Here is a 27779-nt window from a genome sequence, read left to right as displayed (position 1 = left end):
CTAAAAATTTATGTATTTTTACAGAAGACAGAGTCACACATGATACAGCCCCCCGAAGCACTGAGAGTTTAAGAACTTGCTCAGGGGCCACAATTATTGGCGATACCAGGCCTTAAACCCCCAACCTGATCTACTTCCCTGATACACCCTCAGTCCTCCTGCTCCTCCTCACCTTGCCTTCAGAGGTTCAGGTAGCTACATGTGCAAACTGTCTGTGGCCTGAACACACAATTTTTTTCTTTTGATGAGATAGTTAGCGTGACTCAAGTTGTGTTTGAGCACGAACATTAAATTCTAGTCAAGCTGTTGATTGTTTTTCAAATTCTGCCTTGTATACTTAGCTGAATTTCTGTCTGACTTGCCTGTGGAGTTACATCATATGAGAAATGGGTTTCACAGAGTGAGTTGGGTGTGGAGTCGGGTGGAGTGGTTTTCAGGCTGCTCTAGGGTTAGATGGTTCATCCAAAATTTACACCCAGCTACATCAGACATACGATTTCTTACCATTATCATAATAAAGCCAGCCGTTAGGAAACTCAGGCTTAGACTCATGCTCATGCTTCCTGCTTATAGATGGCCCTTATATTTTCTGTTCCATTTCAGGAACTCGAGCAGCGTTGAAACGTTTTGGGAACGCACCCGAGTGATCACGCTCTAAAGTTATGTTTGTAATCAGTCAAAAATTATATTTTTCTATATTACGGGGGGGTACGCACAGTTTGTGTGTCGCTTGCTTGGAAACGGAGCATGCGAAGTCGGTTCTCGAGGAAGCCGACCGTGATCACTGTGAATGTCTTTGCGCTCGCTCCGCTTCCGCTGAAAAGAGCTAGGGCACCCTTTCTCGAAGGGTGCCCTAGCTCTTTTCAGGTCTGACCCCGCTCTCGCCAAGGCAGAGCGCCGTGCCAGCTCCTTGGGCTGGACCATGCAGAGGGTCTTGAGACGGGCATGTCCCAATCTCCAACCTCACCTGTTCGGTCCAGTGCTCGCTCGCAGGCTTTGGAAGCACGCCTTTCCGCAGATTCTTTCCCCTGCGACAGATCTAAGGACTGTCATCTTCAACAGGAAGGCTTCAACGAAAAGGTCCTAACATGCACCTCTGAGGAGGGATCTCCTTTCCCAGCTCGGGGATGCTGTGGCCCCTGAGAGGGCACAGCTTCGAGGTTCTGGCCTCTCCACCGAGGTGGTAGAGCCCATTCTCCACTCCAGAGCTACCTCCACAAAGAGGTCGTTTGCCGCCAGGTGACGTCTGTTCTGTTTGTGGTGTGAGCACCACCAGCTGGATCCAGTTCACTGCCCGGTTGGTTCAGTGCTGTATTTCATCCAGGGACAGTTCACCAAGGGGTTGGCTCCGTCCAACCTGAAAGTCTACGCGTCCGCCACCGTGGCCGGGCAATATCTAGTTAGAGACCCAATTGCAACTCGTTTTCTCCGTGGCACTCGGAGTCTGAGGCCCCCGGTACCAGCTAGAGGGCCTGGGTGGGACCTGGCCGTTGTTTTGGGGGCTCTGTCTGAGAGCCTTGGAGCCCCCCTTGGAGCCTCTAGCTGAGGCATCTTGGAGGCACCTTTCAATCAAGACTGTGTTTTTGTTGGCCATCTGCTCTATCAAGAGAGTAGGGGACCTGCAGGCCCTTTTCGTGGCCCCCTTCTTCCTGGAGTTTACCCTGGGTATGGCTAATGCCTTCCTGTACCCCTGTATGGGTTACATCCCCAAGGTGCTCTCGGTCGTCCCACGACCGGTAAGATTGCAGGCATTCTATCTTCCTCTGTCTCAGGCCCCAGACCAGAAGAAACTGAACCGGCTCTGTCCGGCACGCGCACTGGACACCTTCGTCCACAGGACGGGTCCTTGGAGAAGGACCAATCAGCTGCTCGTCTGCTAGGCCCTCCCAAGAGATGCCTCCCTGCTAATAAGCAGACTCTAAACAGGTGGATTGTTGATGCTATTACATCATCTTATGAGTCCTCTGGTCTCCCCGCTCCCTTCGGGGTCAGAGCTCACTCCATCCGGAGTGTGGCTGCCTCAAAATCTTTGTCTCGTTCCCTCAGGGAACTAGGCTTACATATGTAACCTAGAGACATTTTCTACTAAGATGTGATTGACCATAGCCATAGTAACCCAGGACATCTTTATAGCCATACTATAGCCAAAAGATAATGTCTATTGTTAGAACACTATTCAATTTTTTTTTTTTATTTAATATTTAAAATAAAACATTTAAAAATGTCTAGAAATATGTTTATATTAGCTTTATGCAGGTAGTCCCTGAGTTACGTTGAGCTTGAAAATCGCAAGGTGAGAAATGTCCTAGTCTACATGGAAGTCTTAAAAAATGATGATCAGTGGGCAGTCTGGGGACAATATACTGTCATTTGTTAAAAATGTAGCAAAGTACATAATTTAGCAAAAACAGAGCAATTTACTGTACTATACAATGTATATGCAACTATTCAGTATATATGTATATGTATGTATATATGCTGCTATGTTTGCTTGCTGCATGAAACTTTGCATATTTTTACAACTTTGGCATATCGCTTTTGTCAACGTAAGATCGTAAGTCGAACTCGGGGGGACTACTGTATTCAGTTTATAATAATCATACATTATGTACATTTAGATTTTTATTATATTTCCAATATTTCGATCAGTGTGTCTTTTTTTTGTGTCAAAAGTAAAGGTTTGGTAATGCCAGTAGCATTTTGTTTTGTTTTATTGTGTTTATATTTTCATTAACATTTGTACTCGCTAGGCAGAATACACACTAGATATAGTACAAAAAAACCTAGTTTGTGTGTGTGTCAAGTAATGTCATCAGCATGCTACATTTGAGCAGGATTTTCAGCCTGTGCACTGATTCACATCATTAATAACAACTACGATACGAATCACCTGAGTTTCATGTTCATGGTGGTCTTATAGGACTTCGATCCATCAGATTTGATCCTGTGCCAGATTCCAGTATGCAGTAAATAGTATTTTTAGTGGTGTTCGAAAATATTGATACGCTTCAGTATCCCGATATTTTGTTTTTGGCGATTCTAAAAATCTCGATATTTAAAAAGATTAATGGCAGTGGTTTCATTTTAAGTTTCTATCCCGACCGCTAGATAGATAGCAGTAGATCTCTGAACTTAAACAGTGACAGGAAGTACTGTACTAGCGTAACTAATGTTAGCATTAAGAGTAGTAGCGGTGTTGACTGACCTGTGCCAATATGTTTTGTTAATGCGTGGTTTGTTTTTAAAATGGCCTTGAAAATTTCACGAGCAACACCTCGTAGTGTCAACACGTTCGTAGTGTCACATAAAAAAACTGAGCTTCATTTGGAGCTTAAAGAACAGCGCTAGATGCACAAAGCTACTAGCCTAATGCTAATGATAATACTAATAATACAATCATCATCAACTTCAATCTCACTTAGGTATCTTTAATGACTATGTGCATATGTTTGGAAAAAAAAGAATTCCAGATTAGGAACAATGATACAATGTTTTCATGTATTGTAATACACTTGATGCCCTGGAGGTGCAGATCCCACAGTGTTCTGGTTAAATTATTATTTTTTGCTAAGATTTGCATATGGAGGTGTGTTCTTAATGACGGCTCCCCAAAAATTATATCCTATTCCTAAAACAAACAATATCCCAATATATCGTCTTGCATACAGTATCAAATTTAATTGTATCGCAACCCCCCTGTATCGTGATACGTACCGTATCGTATCGCCAGATACACAGCCCTAGATATATTCTGATGTTAATAGTGTATAAATTGAGTTGAACCACATTAGGGGCGATGAAATGCCTTCACCGGGGTATTAATAGTCCGCAGCCCAAAGTCATCAGGCCAGTAATAACAGTTCAGCTTTTCCTTTTTCTTCCCAGATAATTATTACCCTGTTGGTTTGACTGCTGGCAGTAGTTACCATAGGGACCACTTGCATGCAGTGTACGTGACTCAAAAGTGACGTGCACGTTTGTGCGTGTGACGCACTTGTTTGTGTGTGTGTGTGTGTGTGTGTGTGTGTGTGTGTGGTGTGTTTGTCAGCACAATAATGAGTTTTGGTGTCCTTTGTGTCATGTTTCTGTGTTCCGCTACGTCTCCGGGCACACAGATTGCACATCCCCTTTCCAGATTAAGCAGATGGCCTTTGCCTGTATTACTGCAGCAGTCTGATCACACACACACACACACACACACACACACACACACACACACACACACACACACACACACACACACACACACACACACACACACTTATTTCTGTCAGACACACACTTACTGTTTCTTTCTTTCGCCACATTTGTGTGGTTGTCCGGGAAAGCCCTTTACATGGCCCGATTCTGACATTCCCTATTCCTGTGTGGAAAAAAGTTTGTGGACACCTAATCATTAAACTGGTTTTTGAAAATCCCATTCGACATTTAGTCCCCATTTGACATTATAATAAGCTCCACTCTTCTGGAAAGATGTGCCACTAGATTTCGTGGAGATTTGTGTGAGATTCATTCAGCCAAAAGGGTGTTAGTAAAGTCAGGTACTGATGTAGGTGAGGAGACCTGGAGTGCAATCAGCATTTACATTCATCCAAAAAGTGTTCACTGATGTTGGAGCTCTAAAACAGGAGATCTTCAACTCCGACCCATGTAAAACAGATGCTGGAATGCTGGAACAGGTTTGGGTGTCCTAGGGCAAGTGAAGGGAAAATTTCATTTATTCAAAAGGCATCTAGGCAAGAAAGACATATGGCTTTAAGATGTACAGAGTAAATTCTTCCATCATGATCATCGCCTACAAGGCTCTGTGTCTCTGTAAACGTCCATCTAGAGGCTCATTCTCAGCTCACGCTAACATCAGCGGGATACAACCCGCCTTCTGGCCCTTTTTTAGTAGTGCATGTAAAAATCCAGATTTTTCTGTTGTGTCTCCAGAAGGATGCAGCTCTACCTCTGCCATGTTAATCTCTATTCTATGTGACTCTCGCACGCTTGAGAAACAGTTTAGTGAGGAGAAACCAATCTGCATATCAAATATTGGTCGCAAATTATTGCTCACTTACTAAATAATAAAGGTAAAGCACAACTACTTATAATTGTATACAAATAAAATGTTTTATATTAAATACAAATGGCAACTTGCACACTTTTTTAAAAACCCGATGCATCACAAAGTTTTATTTGAAACTTTACACACCTCGTGTGAAGTGTGTAAGATTGAGGACTGAACTCTAAATTAACTAACGTGACTTCTGTGATGTGTGTTCATTTGCAGTAATATAGAATCTTTAATCGACTTCCTATGCTGTTTGCTCTGTGTGTGTGTGTGTGTGTGTGGGTGGAAGAGCCCGTAGGCTCATGTGGTAACGCTAAAACCTCCTGACAAACACACGTAAAGCGCTGTATAATTAGCAGGAGATGAAGTCGTTCCCTTTTACGCGCAGACAGAAAATGGAGTAATGGTGACACGCGTCTGGTGTTTTATCTAACAGTGCAGAACGACGCTTCTTGACACCGTACTTCATGCCACCACTCCATCACTACATTTTTCTCCCTTTATCACTCAAACATGGATACATATTTTATATTACATCAATGGAAATGAAAGAGATCCACCCTGGGAATGGTGTGATGCAACACATTTGCTGCTTCAGGGTGGATCATTTTCTTATACCAGAGCGATTTGCCAACAGTTTCAGTCTACACAGGTAGAGTGTGGAGGATTTCAACAGTTTCAACAGTTTCAGTCTACACAGGTAGAGTGTGGAGGATTTCAACAGTTTCAACAGTTTCAGTCTACACAGGTAGAGTGTGGAGGATTTCAAAGGGTTTAATGTTTTGGAATGTACATGAGACAAGTTAGTTCATGTTATCACTCTTGTTATAATTGTGGTTATAACAGTTCTCTCTCTTCCCACTTTTCTGTGTGTGAAAAATGTAACATCTATATCCCAATGATTGACTGCGCTGCTGGATCATGTTCACATATAACTACTTCTTCGCACAATAGAGCTGTAACCTGCATTTATAGATGGCACTGTGAAATATGATTTCTGCCCATGCAGTGATTTCCATCACAGAATCATGCCTGTAGTAAATGCAGTGCCCCCTGAGGGCCTGAAAAAAAAAAAAAAAACGCTATCCAATATTGATTTTCGCTCTTGTCCTTGTTCACAGTAATTTATTTTTTAATGATATTATGGACTATGAGTGATTAGATATTAATGTTGAGGAACATTATTCTGAAAATGTTTCACAATTTGTAGATGCAGTCTCTCATCTGGTGAATCTCTGCTCATCTTTACTATTGAGCGACTGACAGTTTATACTCAATCATATTATTGAACTGTTGTCAATTAACCTCATTTGTTACAATTCAATATGGGGTTATGAGATTTGCAAATCATTGCGTTATATAGATATTAATGTACCTAAAATCTATACTTTTTAAGACATATATAGATCAAATGTACGTTTATTATTACTCAATTTAACATTCACACTAGACATGTTTCAAAGGTCATAGATGTTTTTCGAAGAACTTGTTCTATTAGACACATGAAAACCTAATATAAAAAATAACATAGAAATACCAGGTTCCCACCCTGTTTAAATTATTACATGACAGGGCAGCTCGTAAAAATATTTTGCAAATGTTTTAAAGTAGTTATGATGTTTTAAATTATATAAATCAACACCAAATGGACCTTTTGTTATGTTTCCACACAGACGGTTTTAATTGCCGGATGTGTGCATCATGGCGGATTGTGGTGCTTGATTTGAGACTTGGCGCAACAGCGAAACAAATGTTTAGCGATTATTAATAATGTGCACCAAAATAACTGAGGCCAACTGATCTCGAAGCATAACAACAATAGATTACCGATATATATGAAGCAGCTACCGATGTGATGCGATCCGATTCATCTCATTACGATTCGGTGTGATCCGATTTCGATTCGATTCAACACAATGCGATTCAATACAAAAAATTTGATGCTATGCAACTCAATATATTACAGATAGTTCACTTTAATTTCTTTGTTACAGACAGACAAATTATTTATTTACTTATTGTAAATGCCTATTGACTTCCAACACATGGCCCTTTCACAAACAAGTAACTTTGTAGTGCAAAAAAAAAAAAAAAAAAGATTAAATAAAACCAGAATTTTTTTTTTCTGTTCTGTTTCCAGAAAGATGCAGCTCTACCTCTGCCATGTTAATCTACAGTATGTTTTGTGACTCCCAAGACACGCCTCTAGTCTGCATAGTGAAACAGTTTAGAGAGGAGAAATCAATCTACATATCGATATGAGTCGCTTTGTAAATAATGAAAGTAAAGCGCATCTAATAATTATATAAAAATAAATAGTTTTTTTACCAGTGCAAATATGTTAAAAATGCTGCCAAATTCCACCTTGTATCCGATGCACAGGTTTTTAAATAAATGCATTACATCGATAACTTTTATGCCGACACACTGATGTGGATACCATATCTACATATATATAATCATTAGGTGAAGATGTGTTGCAGCTGTCATACAGGTTGCTCTGGTTACAGAAGCTGTTACTATAGAAATCTAATATAAAATGATGAAATGTTCACATTACAACTCAAACTGCTGCCTGCGCCAAGCTATAACACACGACTACTGTGCACACAAATACACACCTTCTGATTAATCAGCTTCGCAAATTTAACTGCGCTGTTTTAGATATTAATAAACAATGTAACGGATGTCGAATAAATCAAGTGAGCATAACCAAGAGCAACAGGGAGCTGAAATGCATTCCGAGAGGACAGAAGGGTAATCTTTACATCTTCACCCACTCTCACACACACACACACACACAAACACACACAGAGAGCAAACAAAGCATGTAAAGTATTTCTGTCATGCTTCGTCTCGTCTGTTCTTGTTACTTGTACATTTTTTCTCAGTGTTTTTTAGTCCTGATATACGAAGAAGGGAAAAAAAGTAATAAAAACAGATTTAGGAAAAAAAAAGCGTGATTTTGATCCAGGATCATGTGGAAATAGAGATGTTTTGTGAACTGAACGTGTGGAGCAGAAACTGCAGTGCAGGTTCTGAAAGGGTTAAGCAGTAAAGCTCCTACACACTCTGAGAGAGAGGGAGAAAGAGGGAGGGAGGGAAAGAGGGAGGGAGAGAGAGAGAGAGAGAGAAGCAGAAAGAACGCTTTACAGTATCAAGGGCTGAAGCGCTGAATGCTGCATGGCTGCGGAGACACTCGTCGTCTCTGGATGGGAGTATCCATAGTAACCAGGCAGAGGGAGGACGTGGAGCGCCGGACCGAGAGCGAGGGAGCAAGCAAATGGGATAGAAGGGAGGAAAGATCAGAAAACGATAGAGAGACAGAGCGAGCCAGAGAGGGGAGGAGAGGGACCAAGAGAGACATGTTGAAGCGGAGACTTTTATAGCTGTAGCGAGAAGGAATCGGAGGACTGGAGAAAGAGAGTGAATGAGAGAAGGAAGGAGTAAGTAACGAGGGATTTTCACTGCATCCTTTCCGACCGTGTACGTGACTCATCTTGCCACTGACACTTGCCACTGTCAATTTAGGAAAGAAAGAAAGAAAGAAAGAAAGAAAGAAAGAAAGAAAGAAAGAAAGAAAGAAAGAAATAAATGTTCTTTGTGTACAACGCTACTTTGTGATGTCGGGAAGACTTACAGCAAATTTGCGACTGCAATAAATTTAGGTGAGTTATCTCTCTCTCTCTCTCTCTCTCTCTCTCTCTCTCTCTCTCTCTCTCTCTCTCTCTCTCTCTCTCTCTATCTGTCTATCCCTCACTCACACACACATTGGTACCTAGTGCACCAAAATTATTTTTCTTCTCTGATTGCTGCCTTTAATCTCTTTACCATTTTTCTACCACTTTACAAAGTGCATGAGTGCCGGAATGTGTGTGTGTGTGTGTGTGTGTGTGTGTGTGTGTGTGTGTGTGTGTGTGTTTGTGTGTGTGCGTGCATGCACAATGAAGGTAATAGCAAGTCAGCTGTAAAATTTATACTAAATTGTGTGTTAATTAATGTATACAGTTCACAAAGTACAGCATCTTTCTTTCCCCCTTTATACCTCTATATATCCCTCGCTCTATCCCTCTCATTTTCTTTTTCTCTCTCATGCTGTTTCTACCACCTGTGTTTTTAATGCCACACTGCTGTAATAATCTCATCACTATGCCGTTGAATTCGGTTCAGTGCCCTCAGGACTCTGGATTTTGAACTTTAGAATCTTAAACTTCTTCTTTCCAAAGTTTTTCTTGCTGTGGAACAGAATTAGCGCGACACGCAACTGGTTGAAGATTTTGTGGCGGAATCGTGGATGTGACTCGCAAATTCTCAGATTTTCTGATTCTCCCAACAGGGTCAAGGTCACAGCAAGGTCAAATGTCTTAAATAGTTTTTCTTCACTCAGATTCGTCCTGTTCGATGTCCACTGTATAGACCAAAAGTATGTGCACTACTGAGCATCATATCTATATGGGAGGCTTTATAGAACCAATTGCTGCGAAACAGGAAGTGCACAACTGTATAGAATGTTTCTCTATTCGGTAGCATTACAGTTTCCCTTTGCTAGACACACTAGGACAATACCACCGTGCACAAAGCTGCAGTTATACATTGTAATGTGATTTAGTGTGGTTTGGTGTCGTATTGTTTGGTGTTATTTGATGTGGTGTGGTGTAGTTTGGTGTCATATAGTGCAGTGTGGTTTGTTGTCATGTGGTGTGGTTTGGTGTCATATAGTGTGTTGTTGTTTAATGTTATATAATGTGATGTGGTGTGGTTTGGTGTCATATAGTGTGTTGTTGTTTAATGTTATATAATGTGATGTGGTGTGGTTTGTTGCCATGCAGTGTGCTTTGGTTTGGTGCCACTTGGTGATGTGGTGTAGTTTGGTGTCATATAGTGCAGTGTGGTTTGTTGTCATGTGGTGTGGTTTGGTGTCATATGGTGCAGTGTGGTTTGGTGTCATATGGTTTGGTTTGGTGACGTGGCGTTTGGTGTCATAAAGTGTGGTGTGGTTTGGCGTTTTTTGATGTGGTGTGGTGTAGTTTGGTGTCATATAGTGCAGTGTGGTTTGGTGTCATATGGTGTGGTTTGGTGACGTGTGGTTTGGTGTCATATAGTGTGGTGTGGTTTGGCGTTATTTGATGTGGTGTGGTGTAGTTTGGTGTCATATAGTGCAGTGTGGTTTGGGGTCATATGGTGTGATGCGATGTGGTTTGTTGTCATATGGTGTGGTTTGGGGTCATATAGTGTGAGGTGGTGTGGTTTGGTGTCATGTGGTTTGGTATCATATAGTGTGAGGTGGTGTGGTTTAGTGTCATGGTGTGGTTTGGTGTGGTATAGTGTAGTGTTGTTTGAAATGGTGTTTTGTGGTGTGGTTTGGTGTCATGCGGTGTTGTATTAAATGCTGTGGTTTGGTGTGATGTGTGATCTGGTGTCCCGTTGTTTGGTGTGATATAGCGTGGTGTGGTTTGGTGTATTTTTGTGGTGTAGGGTGGTTTGGTGAGTTTGTTGAGGTTTAATGAGAACAGCAGTGAGAAACTCTGCACCTACTCTTGTATTTTACCCAGGGCCTCTGACTCGGACAGATGAAGTGGAAGCAAGCGTGTTGGTTGATTTATTGCTAATAGTATATTATACATTGGTGTTTAATTATGCCGATTGTAAATTAATTGCAGGGTAAATTGACTGATTTCTGTGGGATGTGATTTTAATAGATTGTTGCCTGCCTGTTGATGGCAGGTTGTATACCAACTGGACACCTTCTAGACTGATTTATTACAAAGTAGGAGTACAGCAGTGGAACACTTTAAAAGTGATTTACACGTGTGAGTTGAACCTCAATACTTCATCAGCAAAGAATAGGCTCGTGTTATACTTTTATATTATATTGTGATTGCAGTATATAGTAGATTAAATTCCAGCCAAACACAGCTTGTTTTGTTAGCAGAAAGGTTCTACTTGGCTTCAACAATCAAATAGAATGAATCAAACAAACAATGCGATGTGATGGGGTGGTGCGGTGAGATATGGCTTAGTGTGATACAGTGTGGTGTAGTGTATTGTGTAGGTTTGGTGTGATGTGTGGTATAATGTGATACAGTGTGGTTTGGTTTGGTGTCAAATGCTGTGGTTTTATGTGATGTGTGGCGTGATATGGTATGGTTTGGTTTGGTTTTGTGTTATCTGGTATGGTGGTTTGGTTTGGTGTCACGTGGTATGGTATAGTGTGGTGTATTATGGTGTGGCCATGTCTTGTGGAGTGGTGTGGTGTAGTGTGGTAAGGTAAGATAAGATAAGATAAGATAAGATTTACCTATATATTGGTGGTTTGGTGCGATGTGTGATTTGGTGTCATGTGGTGTGGTTTGGTGTAATGTGATGTGATGTATTGTGTGGTTTGGTGTAATGTGTGGTGTGGTGTGGTGTAATTTGTTGTGATGTGGTTTGGTGGCATGTGGTTTGGTGTGATTGGTGTGGTATGGTTGCGATTTGGTGTCATGGTGTGGAGTGGTTTGGCTTGGTGTCATGGTGTGGAGTGGTATCATATGGTGTGGTATGGTTACGATTTGGTGTCATGTAGTGTGGTTTGGCTTGGTGTCATGGTGTAATATTTTGTGGTTTGTTTTTTTGTCATGGTGTTGTGTGGAGTGGTTTAGTTTGGTGTTGTGTCATATGTTTTGGTGTGATTGGTGTCATGTGGTGTGATGTGTAATGTGGCTTGGTTTGGTGTCATGGTGTGGAGTGGTGTCATATGGTGTGGTATGGTTTCGATTTGGTGTCAGGTGGTGTGGTTTGGTATGGTTTAGTGTTGTGTGATATGGCATGATGTGGTTTGATTTGGTGTATGTGGTGTAGTTTGCTCAACCTCACTAAACCATTTGCAAATAATAGGTTCATGTTATATTGTAAATACTTTATAAAGTAGATCCATTTTCAGACAAACACAGCTTGTTCTTTAGCAGAAAGGTTCTACTTGGCCTTTGATAAGGTACAGTTTGTAGGAATTGTATCTGATATTAAAAGTTGGGGTAAAATTGTGATGTTTGATCCCAGTGTAGAAACTTGAACATTGCTTGTTTTTTTGCTATGAAGACGGTATGAATTACACATTTATTATCAAAATGAAATTACAATCTGGTGAACACACACTTCTCTGTTTTTATTTTTATTTTTTTAAGTTACAGTGTAAAACACACCTCACACTCATTTATGCTCCTCACTATCAGGATCATTCACGTTCTACATCTGATTAGGACTTATATTTAAATACTTGTGTTCACAGTCTGTTTTGTTAATGTTAATGAACAAAACAGTTGTGTTCTGTTCACAGGGGGGGGGGGGGGGGGGTCTCTGTAATTAATACTTTTAACTTAATCACAAATTTTTTTCTGTTCCAAATGTACCTTAAATTAATACTTTTCAAGTTAAATACTGTAATCAACATTACAATAAACTGTATGTTTATTATTAGTGAAACCAAATTCAACATAGAGCATCAAAACTAGACATTTCACACATTATTAACATTAATTTTGATATGGTACAGAATCATGTTCTGTCACAGAAGTTAGTGTAAAAAAGAACCGGGTGATGGATCCTGTTCATGTTGTTGAGGTTGTCTAGCACATAATCTGGAAATATAAATTGCGATATTTGTTTCAAGTGTCCTATTTTTTAAATCTCAAATTTCTGGTCAAAGTATAGAGTTTGGAGAACAGAAATGGTGAAGGGTTGTGTCTGGAAGGAAACTGCTTTCTTTAATGGGAATTAAATTTTTTTCACTTTCATTAATCACCAGAAATACAGAAATGTCGAGTTTTCTTGTTTTTTTTCTTGTTTTGGCTCACACTGACAAACTGAGATACCTGTTTCTCCATCTGTGAATCTACAATTAGCCCAAATAACACATAGTCTGCATAAACACACACACACACACACACACACACACACACACACACACACACACACACACACACACACACACACACACACACACAGGGTTTTGTGAGAATTGTAGAGATGTCTTTGAATTGTAAAGGCGCAAATCAATATCGTAGAGAGAATATTGAATGTCCGCGGTTATGAGTCAGTAGAGAGGTGCAAGTGTGTGTGCATACAGTATGCCGGTGTGTGTGTGTGTGTGTTTTTGTGTGTGTGTGTGTGTGTGTGTCCTGCATTTGTGTGACTGATTTCATACTCCTACACTCGCTCGTACTTGTGCACATCCTGACTCTCATTCGTCTCGTCTCTCTTTGTCCTCTGAACGCTGCTCTCTTGTACAGTATGCGGTTTTACTGTGCATCCTGTGTCAATTTTCCACGTAGCAACAGATCTGTCTGTATAGTTGCTAGGTAACTGCTTGACTCCGCTTCCTCTCCGTTTTTGTTCAGGATGCACTGGTGAGAACGGAAATGAATTATTGCTGATTATAAAGGGGGATTTAGAGGCGGAGTCGAGTCATGATGGTGCACACGGCCAGGGTTGAACTCCTACTGGTCAGGAGCTGAGATCTGGGAAAACCGTCCAGCTTTGAATAATGAATAAAGGCTATAAAAGGGGATTCATTTTACACACACACACACACACACACACACACACACACACACACACACACACACGCACACACAGTTTGTTGAACACTAAGACATTTTTTTAAGATTGCAATAAACCAAATAAATGATTAAAGTCATTTTCCAGACACAATTTTATTCAGGTAAAGCGTGAAGGTGTTTTTCTTTCGGTCGGCAATTTAATGTGGAATATTATTTATAGTACTATTGGTACTATTTATTTATTTAGTATTAATATTATTTGTATTATTTGTAGTCTGACTTTTCTGCCGTCTGTTTCACTGCCACTGCATCGGTTGCACAGCATCTATACTTAATATATTAATTATAAACAGTATATTTTAAGTTTAATTTCTTATATTTTATTTGACTTCAATTATACTGTGAGCAACTGCACCCAGCAGAAAAATTCCCTGTGGAATCAATACATTATTCTGATTCTGATTTAGATTTCTAGAAAGAAGCAAAATTATCCACACAAATATTTTTAATATTATGTGGACATTCGACACTAAATTGTGGTAGGTGGTGTATATTATGCTCCTCAAAAACAATATTTCTGTATGTTTATTGAGTTGGAATAGAATAGAATAGAATAGAATAGAATAGAATAGAATAGAATAGAATAGAATAGAATAAAATGTGGTTAAGGTTGGGGGGGGTTTAAACTCAAGCTGTCACTAAAGGTCCCTTGAGCAAGGCCCTTGAAGCTTTGTTAGTTAGCACTGTATTATGGCTGACCCTGAGCTCTGGCCTTGTGGGAAGGTGGTAGCTTCAATTACCAGCTACACCAAGCTGCTTGGGGGCCCTAAGCAAGGCTCTTGACCTGATCGCTGCTCAGTTGTATGAATGGTATGCTGTAAATGTAAGTTGCTGTAGATAAGGGCGTCTGCCAAATGGTGTAAATGTAAGTCATATAAAGGTTCATTGTGAACATTGTGAGAGCTGCCATGTTGATTTGACATTAATTGCCGGAATCAGGGTTGGGGAGACTGCAGCAAGTTCCTGAATTGGAAATCCAAAGTGAGAAAATGTCATCTGTGTTTTTTTCTAAACCAAAACATCACGTGACAATTTTTCAGTTCATGGTCATGACTGAAGCTTTTGAACCCTAACCGAACGAGAGAAGAAATCACAAGGGATTTGATGTTCGTTGAGTCATTAAAGGTCCAGTGCTCCAATGGTGTAGCGAGCACAAATAAGGCTTCTGCCATGTTTATTCCAGCAGGCAGTGTGTGAAATCAGACAGGCCTGAGTTGGCCAAGAGCTCAGTGGCTGTTGGTCTGCTCCAACCAGCGATGATCCTCAAGCTATTATTGGAACTTAAGATATTCCTTGTGTAAATAAAATATAGAATCTGTATGGGACAGAGTGTAGTTTTAACAATTCAAGTTTATTTCTAGACACTTTTCACACTGGATATAGTCTCAAAACAACTGTATGTGTGAATGTTAGAACTAAATTTTAAAAGTGAATTTTGTGTATTTATCCTGGATAAACCGTCTGGGGCAACTGTGGCACGGGAAAAACTCTCTTGAATGGTATTAGGAAGAAACATAGAGAGGAACCAGACTCGAAGGGGAACTTATTCTCATTTGGGTGACACCAAGAGTGTGATTATAATCATAAAAACATTACAAACATCAGAGAGTAAGAGATCCTGAGCACTGGACTGTGTGATTATGAGTAATGTCCTTTCTACAGTCAGCTGGAGTTGTGAAACCAGGAGCTCCTGAGCAACTCATAAATAAGCTCAACAACCTGAGATCATTATCGATTCAAACACCTCTTCCATGCCAGAGCCTTTAAATGTGTAATGATGGAGAAACAGCATGCGTAGAATGTTTTTTGAGTATTGATTAAGAGGTTGTTTTATCCTCACAATCCAATGGCAGAAATATTCATGAAATGGAATCCAACTGGAGCTCGTACGTCTCTAGATGGCTCGGGATCCTCGTGGGGTCGGCATCTTCTCTTTGAGGAAACCGAAATGTTTATGATGCCTCCTCTCCCTGCCGCAACATCTAGGAGCAAAAAGACATTTTTAATATACCCTTAAAAGTCACACGTCAGTTATTAATTATTATTTTAAACAGCAATCTTAAATCAGAGGAAACTATTTCTCAATATGTATTTTTAGGAGTATTTGATAAAGTGTAAGTATATGTGTAAGCTGAAGTATATTGAAAATGTAATATTTGATTGAATCGTACTCACTTGTAAACGCGTGTAATATTGATTCACTCTCTGGTACAGTATCTGGCGTTCGGTTTGTTTTGCTTTTGTCGGCTTGTTTTTTCTGAACAGAAGCTGACAGTCACTCTGGCTGTTCGCTGGAGCTCGTTTCTCTAACCAGATCAGCTCCTTTTCGCTCTCCCTCGCATCTGTTCAGACTAAATTATCATCTCACATCTCGCTAAACCCTGCAATTACTCTGCAGACAAAAGCTGTGCAACTTTTCTTAAAAAAATTTCTGCACTGATCTAAAGGTCAAAACCAGCGCTATATATATATATATATATGTGTGTGTGTGTGTGTGTGTGTATGTACCACCCTCCATACTGCAAAATTCAATTATTGCTGTTCTTGCTGTGTGTCCATGTACCAAATGATCCACGTCCCGGTACTGGTTCTTGTCCCAGTGCTTGGGGAGCTTTGATCTAGACAAACACCTCTTTATAAAACCAAAAATCAGGGTTGAATACCTGAAGCCTGGTAGAACAGAATCATATTTTTTGCTAACTGCAATGAAAATGGAAGCATCTAATAGTATTTTTGTACTTCACCAGTGTGTTGCTTTATTAAATTAGATTAGATTAGATTAGATTAGATTAGAAGTGTTGTCATTAAGCGGAGCACATTTAAAGAGAGATTAAAAAGGAGATTATGAAATATATATCTGATATCTGAAAATCTATCAGTCTACAGTGAACACTAGATAAGTGTGTACATGGTGTTTATAGTGTGTTTTTTCTTTACAGTGTCTATGGTGTTGATGCTGTATGTAGTGTATACAGTGTACGATGTATATGGTGTATAAACAGTAAAACGTTTTGCTTTTGCTCTGTTCATTCCATCACAGCTGCTGTGTGTATTGACTTATAGTAGCTTTACTATGTTTTACAGTTTATACTTATGAAGTTTTCCTGCTTGGAGCTACATGATCATCCTCCAATTGAGCCTCAATCTTTTTTCTTTAAAAGGCTTTTTGCAGTGATTACAGCCCAGCAAAGTTCCTTACTCATTTATAATACCTAACGATGTGTTATATAATAATAGAATTATATAATTAAAATAAGAATTATATAATAATGATGTGCGAGAGAACAAGAAAAAGATCTAGAGGCTTTTATCTAGAGGTGTTCTGATGCATTAAGGGTTTTTTTTCCTGTTTTTTTGCGGTCGTCTGTCAGTTTTTCATACTCGATCTTCCCTTTTCTGTGTGGTTTTGTTTCACATCACTTCCACTGCAGGTAAATGATAATGAATTTGGCATACAAAGACGTCCCAGACAATAGAACGTCTAACTTTGTGGTAACAGTTTGAGGAAGGAGCACATTTGGGTGGGATTGTCACATGACCACAGATGTTCTGTATAGTGTACATCCACTATTCTATTACCAGTATAACATGCTGTCAGTCTCCCTGTAAATATTCGTTAGAATGATTATTTAGAGTACGTGTTTCTAAAAACAGGAACACTCTTAGCCTTCAAATAAATGATTTGATCATGTAGTACATTAATATGAATAGATTTGAGTATGAATATACTGTCACATACTGTAGCATTAATCTGTCTCGAAGTTTGATTGGTTGACGTGGATGTGGTAATAATAGTGTATTTTGTTGAAAATGTCTACACATAACATGGATGAATAAATCACAGCTTAAGTACTATATGGCAGGTGTGACATTTCATAACAAGCTCATTACATTACTGTCGGTTTCGAGAAGGATCGCTTTTATTACCAAGAGAGCTCTGTACTCTTGAGCCAATTATAAAAGGTCATTTGCTTCACTTTTTATTCACTGTCCGATTTCTTTGATCTACAAACATGCCCAGTCCACACTGGATTGAAATCAAGCATCAAGCTTCATTTTAAATGATAAGAGCTTCCCAGATGAAAGTAATGAGAAGTGCATGAATGAAATAGGGGGAGTGGTGGCTCCAGCGGTTAAGGCGCTGGGTTGCCGATCGGAAGGTCTGGGGTTCAAGCCCCGGTATCGCCAAGCTGCCACTCTTGGGCCCTTGAGCAAGGCCCTTAACCCTCTATGCTCCAGGGGTCCCTTACGAGGGAAATATCAAGGTCCGTGACGTCGGGCCGCCTTCCCGTGGGCTCACCACTTGCAGGAGGGACCGTAAGGGACGGTGCTGTGTGGATTGGGCAGCAGTCGAAGGCGGGGGCCAGCTTAGACTGCTGCCCCCGAATTACGGATAAGCGGGAGAAAATGAATGAATGAATGAATGAAATTGTAAGTGATGGGGGAAACAAGCAATCCTTGTTTCACATATGTACAGTACCTCACAAAAGTGAGTACACCCCTCACCAGTGACGGGCGGTCAGGGCCAGCAAAGCCTTCTCTCTAATATTTCTTCTATAAAATTTTATTAATTTATTTCCAACAGTTTATTCTCTTCACTTCGTATCATTACTCTTGGCTTCTCTTCCAGTACGTGTATGTGGATGTTAGATTTTTTTGTCCAATCAGATTTCAGCCTGTATGTGCTGCCATGTCAATCTAATCTGCCCAGGGCCTTCACAATCAGTACTACTGGCCTTTTTACCATAGAGAATATTATTAATGGGTCTGTTCATTTAACCAATCAGATTTCAAATTCACCTCACAGGGCAGCTAGCTGGCGCAGAATAGCGTCAGCATTTTTCCGTCCTCTGATTGGTTGGTCAGAGTGAAACTGTTACAGCCGAGTTCGACTGGCAAAACCGTCCATATGTGAAATGTCTCTCTCTCTGTAATGCCACACGTTATATTGCGATTTTGTATAGTATTGATGGTTTCTTTAATGTGATAGTGGTGGTATTGAGAGGTGGTTTAAGTCAGGTGAGTCCTTACTAAAGGCCCAGGTACCAAATGCACGGCCTGCAACCATTTAGTTCATCTATATTTATTTGGTGTGCTCACCTTTGTTGCCAGTTATTTAGACAATTTGTACTGCTATACAAGCTGCACATTGACTATTCTAAAATATGTTTTATTTCTATAGTATTGTATCTTGAGAAGATACTAAAATGGTTGCTGAAATGTGGGGGGTGAACTTACTTTTGTGAGGTACTATATATATATATATCTACGTTCTAAGACCCCTCACGAATAACAAAAAAAATAGCGAGGTTTTGAGACTTTCCTTTTAAATCCTTTTTAAAGGGGAATTGTAAATGTACTGTACACTCAACAAAAATTGTGAATTTCTTGCAATAAATGCAATAAATGTTTTTATGTTATTTATTTGTACAAACTCTGTTTTGAAATGCTACTCCGAACTTTCGAGCCACATGGCTATCTATCTATCTATCTATCTATCTATCTATCTATCTATCTATCTATCTATCTATCTATCTATCTATCTATCTATCTATCTGTCTGTCTGTCTGTCTGTCTGTCTGTCTGTCTGTCTGTCTGTCTGTCTGTCTGTCGTCTCATTCTAACCTTTTGCTTATGTTTTTTTTTCTATTCTCAGGTTCTTAAGATCGGCTTTATAGGGCATAGGAAACGAATTCTGGCATCACTTGGAGACAGACTACACGAAGACACTCCGCAGAAACCCCCACGAGCGATTTCCCTCAGGGTCAGTACGGCAGACACAATCCATCTGAAACTTTTTTTTGTGCATGAAGCGTAGAAATCAAGCATCTCGTTTTTTTTTTCTATTTAACCGTCTCTGTCTCTTCCTTCCTGTTTTTTTTTTTTCACATAGTCTGGTTTTAGGACTGTGTCTTCAGGGACATGTCTCTTTAATACTCTCATCTTTAAAAAAAAAAAGTGCTGGGCCATTTTAGTTTTTTTCAAATACTACAAATTACTTTGTAAGAAGTCATCATAAAAATATCAGCTTGGTGTCTACTTAGTTTACCAGACTTGTTGAGATCAGAACAGAAAATTGATCCATATCCTACAGCTGCCAGCTTTCAAATAGGCATCCAATGACTGATAAATAAATATTGTACCCTGATTGAAATAGCTGTTTAGTAGGATCATGATTTTACTTACCATTACATGAATGACTACTGACACATACAGTAATATATTATTATATTTATGAAAAACAATCAAATGATTCATCAGTTAGAAACTATTTGCTATGAATGCAGGTGACATCAGTCGTCTTCTTATATTACTTGTTTGTCATTGAGTTTGTGTTTCTGTTGTAAAGTCGCCTTTCGATACCAAACACCAAGTAACTAAATTATATCTGAATATTTGATCTGTTAACTGGTTGCATGTAAAATTTCTGCCCAGAGAAAAGCTGCTGCTATCAAACACTGAGTCGGTGTGTAATGGTGAAAAAACAGATCAAATAGACCAATTGATGGAAGGTTTACAAAGGAATTTCATGCTCCTTGTAAAAGTATCTTTAAAAATACCAAAATACATTAGTTCATCTTGATGCATGGTGTGACTGCTGTTTTTTTTTTGTTTATTTTGATAAACCTTAAAGTTAAGGTATTTGGTATTTTATAAAATTTTCATTTTGATGTGTCTTTGCCCAACCCTGAACTTCACTTCCATACTACAAATGGAGCACGGAGGGAAAAAAACCCTCTTCATTCTCGCTTCCACATTTCCGATCGTTTCATTGTACATTCAGTGCCAGGCATGTATTCCTTTACTGTGTTGGTGTTCAGGATGTTCTCATACTATTCTATCATGTGGCTCTTTTCCAGCCTCCTAAATGGAGCACGATGCTCCTCTTGTTTTTTTTTTATTTTATTTTTTTGCTGTGACTCGTCATTCTAGGGATTAATCATATTTTCACAATACAACAAATCATAATATGATGATTTGGTCATTATATATTTAGGGGGGAGGTGGTAGCCTAGTGGTTAAGGCATTGAACTTTGGATCTGGGGGTTGTGGGTTCGATTTGCAGCCATACCACGCTGCCACTCTTGGGCCCTTGAGTAAGGCCCTTAACACCCCATGGGTGCTCTGTTGTGGGATTGGGGATAAAGTACTCCAAAGCCTGGATGCAAAAGGAGGGTGGTGGGCTTTGGGCTACCCGACTCTGTAACGAAATTGCTATGGAAACAGCAAGTTAGCCATCAGGATCTTGCTGTCTAATGCGCCTCATGGTGTGGGAGGGATTAAAAAAAATTCAAAAATTATATATTTAGTTGGTAAATATCAGCACATTACTATTATATCTACATTACTGAGGTCGATGCGATTCTCAACTCACTTCAATACATTAACGAAACATTTGAAGCAGCTACTTGATGCAGTGCCGTCCGATTTTGATTCAACACAAAGCAATACGATTAAATAAAAAAATATGATGCTATTCAATTTAATATGACAGACAACAAATCATCAATTCACTTAAGTGCCTTCTCACTTCTATTGCATGGCCCTTTCACAAACACGCCTTTGTAGTTAAAAAAAAAACAAAAAAAAGATCAAATAAAACCAGGTTTTCTTTTCCTGTTCTTTCTCCAGGAAGATGCAGCTCTACCTCTGCCATGTTAATCTGTATTCTATGTGACTCTCAGGACTCCATAGTGTTGAGACCCGTCATAGCAGCAGCAGCAGTGGTGCTGAGAGAACGCTCTTGAGAAACATATTATTGGTCACTTTCTAAATAATACAATTATAGAACTTCTAATTATATATAAATTAATGTTTTTTTTGCCAACGCAAATATGTTAAATAACGACGCATTATTATACAAACTTGTATCTGATGCACACTTTTTGAAATTGATACAAAATACTGAATCGCCTAATCGCCTAAGCATCTTACTAATTGTATCTGGATAAATCAGCCTTAAATATCCTCCAGACAGGCGATAATGCCATGTAGCTACACCCAAGTAGTCCCATCTTATCTTATTAAAATAATATTTAAGGTCAAACTGAGGTTAAATAGGTAAATAACGCAGCTAAAGTTTGTATCAATAATGCTATTGATATTACGTCTGGTTGTGTTGCGTTTCTGTGCAGGAGCCCAGCGGGAATCACACTCCTCCTCAGCTCTCACCATCTCTCAACCAGGCTTATCCCAACGCCGGCTCTCTTGACGTGCAGCACCTCATCATGCAGGCCGACGCCAGGCGCCGCCGCAACGACAACTACTTCGAGGATGTGCCGCGCTCCAAACTGGAGAGGCAGATGGCGCAAGTCAGTATGGTGAGTTCGTGACTCCATGGAGGAACGAATCATGTGCTACTTTCTAAAGGGATATGCGCACCAGTAGGGAAGGGGGTTAATATCCTACAACAGGGTGTGAAAGTGGTTTGGTGGTAGTGTGTTATTGTGTTTTATTATTTTCTGAGAAAGCTGATCACTTGGCGGTTTTTCTATGCAAATGACATCCTGCATTAGGGCTTTGATCACCACGTATAGTGCATATAGAAAGAGGATATGAAAATAAGTTTCTTGGTGTAATTTTAACTTACTAGATACGCTGGAAACTTCAAATAAAGAATGTTGAAGCAAAATTGGCAAAGACTGTAGCAATACTGAAAAATGTATATATGTTGCTCAAACATGCTCAAGTGATGAATTATGGTGGAATTTTGGGGAAATACCTATAAAACCAATTGACAGTCGATATGTATATTACAAAAGAGAAAAATCAAACATTAATAATGTGGGATATTTGGAACAACAAATTCATTTAATTTTACAGTTAAATATACTGGATTTGGTTAAATATAAAACTGTGCAAGTTCTGTTGAAAGTTTGGAATAATTTACTTCTGGGAAATTTACAAAACAAATCTATATGGAAAAGCTGGGAATAATTGGGTATTATATTGTGTATAATTTAGGGGAGTTAACTTAAAAAAAAAAAACATGTATAGAGGTGATTGTGAATGGGGGTTATAATGTTGATTGCATTAGGATGTGTGATTAAAGGTTTGGTGTTTTAAATATTGTGGATTTGTTATAAAAAATATATAAAAAAAATTTGGCTGCGACTAACGATTATTACATTATTATTATTATTTGAATTAATCAAATCATCGGATTAAAAAAACTTTTTAAAATGAGATGTTTTGCTTTTTATAAATATACTAGCGTAAAGTACCCGTGCTTCGCTACGGAAGGCAGAACGCTAAGCAATATGGCAATAAGCAGTAAGCACTGAGCAGGACTGGATGATCAGAGATCAGAACGTAACGTCAACAAATAATGTACTACCCCTTTGTAGTACCGATACAGGACAAACTACTTTGAAAATCATTTTTATCGTGCATCTAACATCTAATAAGAAACAATGTAGTAAGTTTCATTAGGATCCGTAATGTTATTTCGAAGAATGTACAATGCGTGAGAAATCGCGTTTTTCGCGTGTTAGCCACGATCCAGGGCGAATTTTTCAAAACCCTTTCTTAGTGAGCACCTAAGATCCAAGAGGAAGGTATGTTCCAAATTTCATTGCAATCCGTTCAGTGGTTTTTGAGATTTCATGATGAGTGAGTGAGTCAGTCAGTGGTATTTCAGCTTTATATATATATAGATAAAACCCCAATTTAGGGTATTTATGTATAAAAGTGTACTTTTATAACATTATTTCTCCTCGAACAAGTTCACTTATGCTGGGTTGATTCTTTCTGTAATAAAAATAAATGAGCATGCTTGGTGGTAAATTGTGTAAATCAACATTTGCATTGTTTTTAATGATAATTGCAGATGGTAAGTTTACAATCATGCTTAAAAAAAATCAATTTAAAATATAAAACTACATTGGTTTGGCAATTTTTGTAAAAAAAAAAAAATACACAGACATTTTATTCAAGAATAATAATTAATATAATATTCAAGAATATATAATAAATGTACTTTTGTATATTAAATAAACGATATCTGCATAAAATAAATAAACAAACATTGAAAACAAGCATTTGAATGTAGTAAAGCTGCAGTAAATCGCGTTTACAGATAAGTTACCGTTGTAGTGGACACATGCTATAAAAAATAGAATGAAATGGAGAAACGCAGCAAACTAACATGCCTGATTTAAAAAAAAAAGGGAAAATATGCAGTGGTGTACAAATGCATAGGCATTCGCTAAAAACCACAACAGTGGTTCTAAAAATAGAATCATTTACTGCTGCTGTTATTTGCTGCTTTTAGATTTAGTGTTTGTTCTCACAGTTTTAATTGAATCCATCACTATGTCACGAGCGAATTGATTGCGCAACCTCACGAGTCACGACAGAACAGATACAGTGCGACTGTCCCGAAGTTACACACAGTTTACACAATAGATCTTCATAAAAATACACCATTTTCACATGATCAGGATTCTACAGTTTTTGCTCACCGTGCTGATGTTTCACCTTCATCCATGACATGCTTGTGCATCACTGTGGTACTTCATACCACACAAACTGCACTTTGCATAACTTTTAGGTTACAGTTTTCTTTGTTGCTTTTAATAGAAAATGCTCCCATGCCATGGATCACTGGGATGCACACTTTTTCCTGCTCCCGGTTGACCCTGTACTCTCTCACTAAACTGTAACTTGAGCAGCCCAGATAATTGCTAACGGCATTCGTTGACAACTAAATTGATTATCGATTATTATCATTATTATTATACAAATTTAAATAGATAGATGTTATATATTAAAATATATACTGGCAAGTTATAGATTTAAATATGGGGTGAGAAATATATATTTTTGAATGTATAACATCTTATGGACGTGGTTTATCTTTGTTGTTGTAACACATTAGTTGTGTTTTTTGTGTTTTGTTTTATTTTGTGCTTCGAGATAGAAAATGAAATTAAATGAAAGCTTATCAGTGTGTGTACTTTTGCTAAAAGTGTATTTGTGTGTGAAGGTGTGAATGTGTGTGTGTTTCAGTGCGATTATATAAATGCTCTAAAGCATTTTTTTCGAGTGCAGCACTGTGTGTACTCACACCGAGGATAACAATAGGAACAGGATATAGATATATGCTGTATAAGGACTATTTAAAAAAAATAAAAAGAGTAGCAGTAGAACATATGACCTGCTCTAACTGCTGTCTTCTGATTTCCCGTTTTACAGCAAGGGGAATGGTGTGAGCCCATCACGCTGCGACCTCCCAACGAGGCCACATCATCCACTCCTGTACAGTACTGGCAGCACCATCCAGAGAAGCTCATATTCCAATCATGTGACTACGAGGCATACGTAAGCATGTTCATGTGTACAGTAATTATTTGATTCCGTTTTATGGACATTATCCCAGAGCAGCTTTACAGAAATTACGAATATAAACCTCACCATCAGAAGTTGTTCCAGTGCCATGATTAATCCAGTGCCAGAAAGAAAAACTACAGTAGCTAAGATGGTATAATAAAGAAACCTTGCGAGGAACCCACCTCAAAAGAGAACCCATCCTCATCCTCAACAACAAATGTCCATTCATTACAGTTCCATTATTGTTGAGACGTTCTCAGATGGAGACTAGAATGCAAAAACTGTAGCCCTAAACCACTGATTATAATAATTACAGCCCAAATCCATTTTGAACGTTCTTGAGTTTAAATGATAATAGATTCCATTTTTATTGTATTCTGAGATATCTGGTTTACTTTCCAATTTATCTGCAGCCTCCAGACTGTATCTCATTTCATCTACATTTATGGCATTTGGCAGACGCCCTCTTATCCAGAACGACTTACATTGATCTCATTCGTACAACTGAGCCGCTATGGGGTTAAGGGCCTTGCTCAGGGGCCCAAAAGTGTCAGGTTGGTTTGGCAGAGATTTGAACTTACAACCTTCAGATCCAAAGTCGAATGCATTAACCACTAAGCTGCACTGAAATTTATTAAGGTCTAAACCCATAAAGATGAAAATCCGTCAGCCGCCGTTCACTGATTTCTGGTTATTGGTCAGTTTGGGGGTTTTTTGGCTATAAAATTCACCATGAAATGTTTTATTTTTGCAGCAGTGTTTCATATTTCTGCTCTTAACTAACACCAAGCACTCATGCATTGTCTTTATTGTAAGATTTTCTTTTCTCAAATGCTAATAGCTCTATTATATGGAATTATAATTATAACCAGAACATTTCGGACCTACGGTCAAAATTCTGAAACACTTTTCTTTTAATAGTAAAATGTTCTTGCCTGTATGAAGTATATATAAAAGATATTCAAAGCACAAATATGAATAACCTGGAGGACTAGACATGGCAGTAGAGTCAGAGTCAGTGTAAATCCATGTCGAATAAACGATGGTAAATGAATGTATCTAGAAATACTAATAATATAAGGTTAATAATAATAGGTTTGTGTTAGAACTCTACATCCACTGAATTACATTTACAGCATTCATCAATTATTCAGTTACTTACATGTATCTCAATTATACAGGACATCTCAGCAGTTAAGGGCCTTGCTCAGCTTGGTGTGAATGAGATTGCAAATCACCACTTTTAAAGCCAATTCCCATGCCTTAACCATTATGCTAACCTCCATACCTCCTACTACACTGTGCTGTAAATATATAAAAGACTTGCTTTGTTTTTGATCGCAGTCTCCCCCAGCGATGTCCTCCAGCGTCCACTTACAAACGTCTGCTAGGACTTTTTATACCATCATTCATTCATTCATTTATTTATACGCTTATTCCAGGGGTGTCCAATGTTTTTCACAGTGTGGGTGCAGGTTTTCATTCCAACCCATCAAAGGGTCACACCTGATAGTCATTGAAAATGAAAATCATTCAATTTAAACAGGTAGAATTTGATGTGGACTTGATGGTTTGGAATAAAAACATTCCCACACAAAGGTCCTTCGTGGCAAATATTGGACACCCCTGATTTTCACTCCAAGAACTGTATATTTAATTATTCCTTTCTACAATTCTACAATTCAATGAAGATGCTCAGGACCATCCATACGGTGTTTAAACCTTTTGTACCAGTGACCGGTGTTCCTGCCTCTTTTTTTGATCTGCTTGATCCACCCAGACGTCCTACCTCTAGATAAAGTTCCCTTTAATTGGAAGCCACACTGATAGAATGGTTCCACATGAACAGCCCAAAGATCCATAAAGTTCCTGAGTAACTCAAGAACTTTGAGGGTGGATTTTGACTGTGATTCATATCAACAGTCTGCTATAATGGTTCAGGACCACAGGTTGCATGAACAGCGCTCCTCACTGTACACACCTCAACAATGAAATGTAATAAATGGACATTCGGTGTTTAGGATGAGGACGGATTCCATTTTGAGTCTGGTTCCTTTTATGGTTTCTGAACTTTTCTGAACAATCAAAAGGAACGAACTTATACATTCTTTAATAACTGTGTTAACTGTTTAAAGATTCTTTGAGACAATGTCCACTGTTAAAAGTGATCTACGAATAAAAATGTATTGAATTGAAAAAGTGTGCCTAGGCCTTGGACACGATACCGCGTCCGCCTAAACGACTGTCAGTCTCTGTTGTGTTCCTCTTTGAAGGCTTCCTCACAACACCTGCAGTTAACAGTCTCTGCAATTATCTCATTTTATACAGCCGTCAAACATCTGTAATTACATTACGGGTCTAAATAGCGCTCACACGATCTCGGTATCAACGGCTCATGCTTGAATGTGTGTGTGTGTGTGTGTGTGTGTGTGTGTGTGTGTGTGTGTGTGTGTGGATACAGTACATTTCATGCGATGTACAAAATCGGTGTAGAAGCATGAGAAACCCAAAAGAACGGACAAGATCCAGAGAGAGAAAGAAAGAGGAAGAGTGCTTTTCTGTGCTGAATAACAGTATTTCTCTGTTCATTTAAAGTGGCGGCCTGTTTTTTCAGCCTCTCTCTATCCTGGAGTAATTTTAGCTAGAGGTTACATAAAGCTGCTCTGTTACCTAGCAACAGCCGTTGTGAATCCGGTCGGTCTGTTTGCCCACACGAGCAGTGATGCCGCAATTGTAGATCATGCCCGTGTTTGACTCGGGTTGAATTCCATTGGCCTTGGGACAGGACGGTGGAG

At 39.0% G+C, this 27779-nt stretch overlaps 1 protein-coding gene across 11 annotated transcripts in view; it reads left to right on the top strand.

The window, feature by feature from the left end:
* Positions 1-27779, top strand: part of anks1b (ankyrin repeat and sterile alpha motif domain containing 1B) — a 251294-nt gene that overhangs the window by 202313 nt on the left and 21202 nt on the right. For all 11 annotated transcript variants that reach the window (XM_083546162.1, XM_083546165.1, XM_083546166.1 and 8 more), the window contains 3 exons: positions 19310-19417; positions 21789-21974; positions 24850-24975. In XM_083546162.1, coding sequence (XP_083402288.1) covers positions 19310-19417; positions 21789-21974; positions 24850-24975 — 420 coding nt within the window. The remainder of the gene's footprint in view (positions 1-19309; positions 19418-21788; positions 21975-24849; positions 24976-27779) is intronic.

Source organism: Silurus aristotelis (assembly GCF_946808225.1).
Source record: "Silurus aristotelis genome assembly, chromosome: 7".
NCBI classification, from domain to species: Eukaryota; Metazoa; Chordata; class Actinopteri; order Siluriformes; family Siluridae; genus Silurus; species Silurus aristotelis.
The sequence above is the reverse complement of the archived record's forward strand: the minus strand, read 5'-3'. Positions and strand labels throughout refer to the sequence as shown.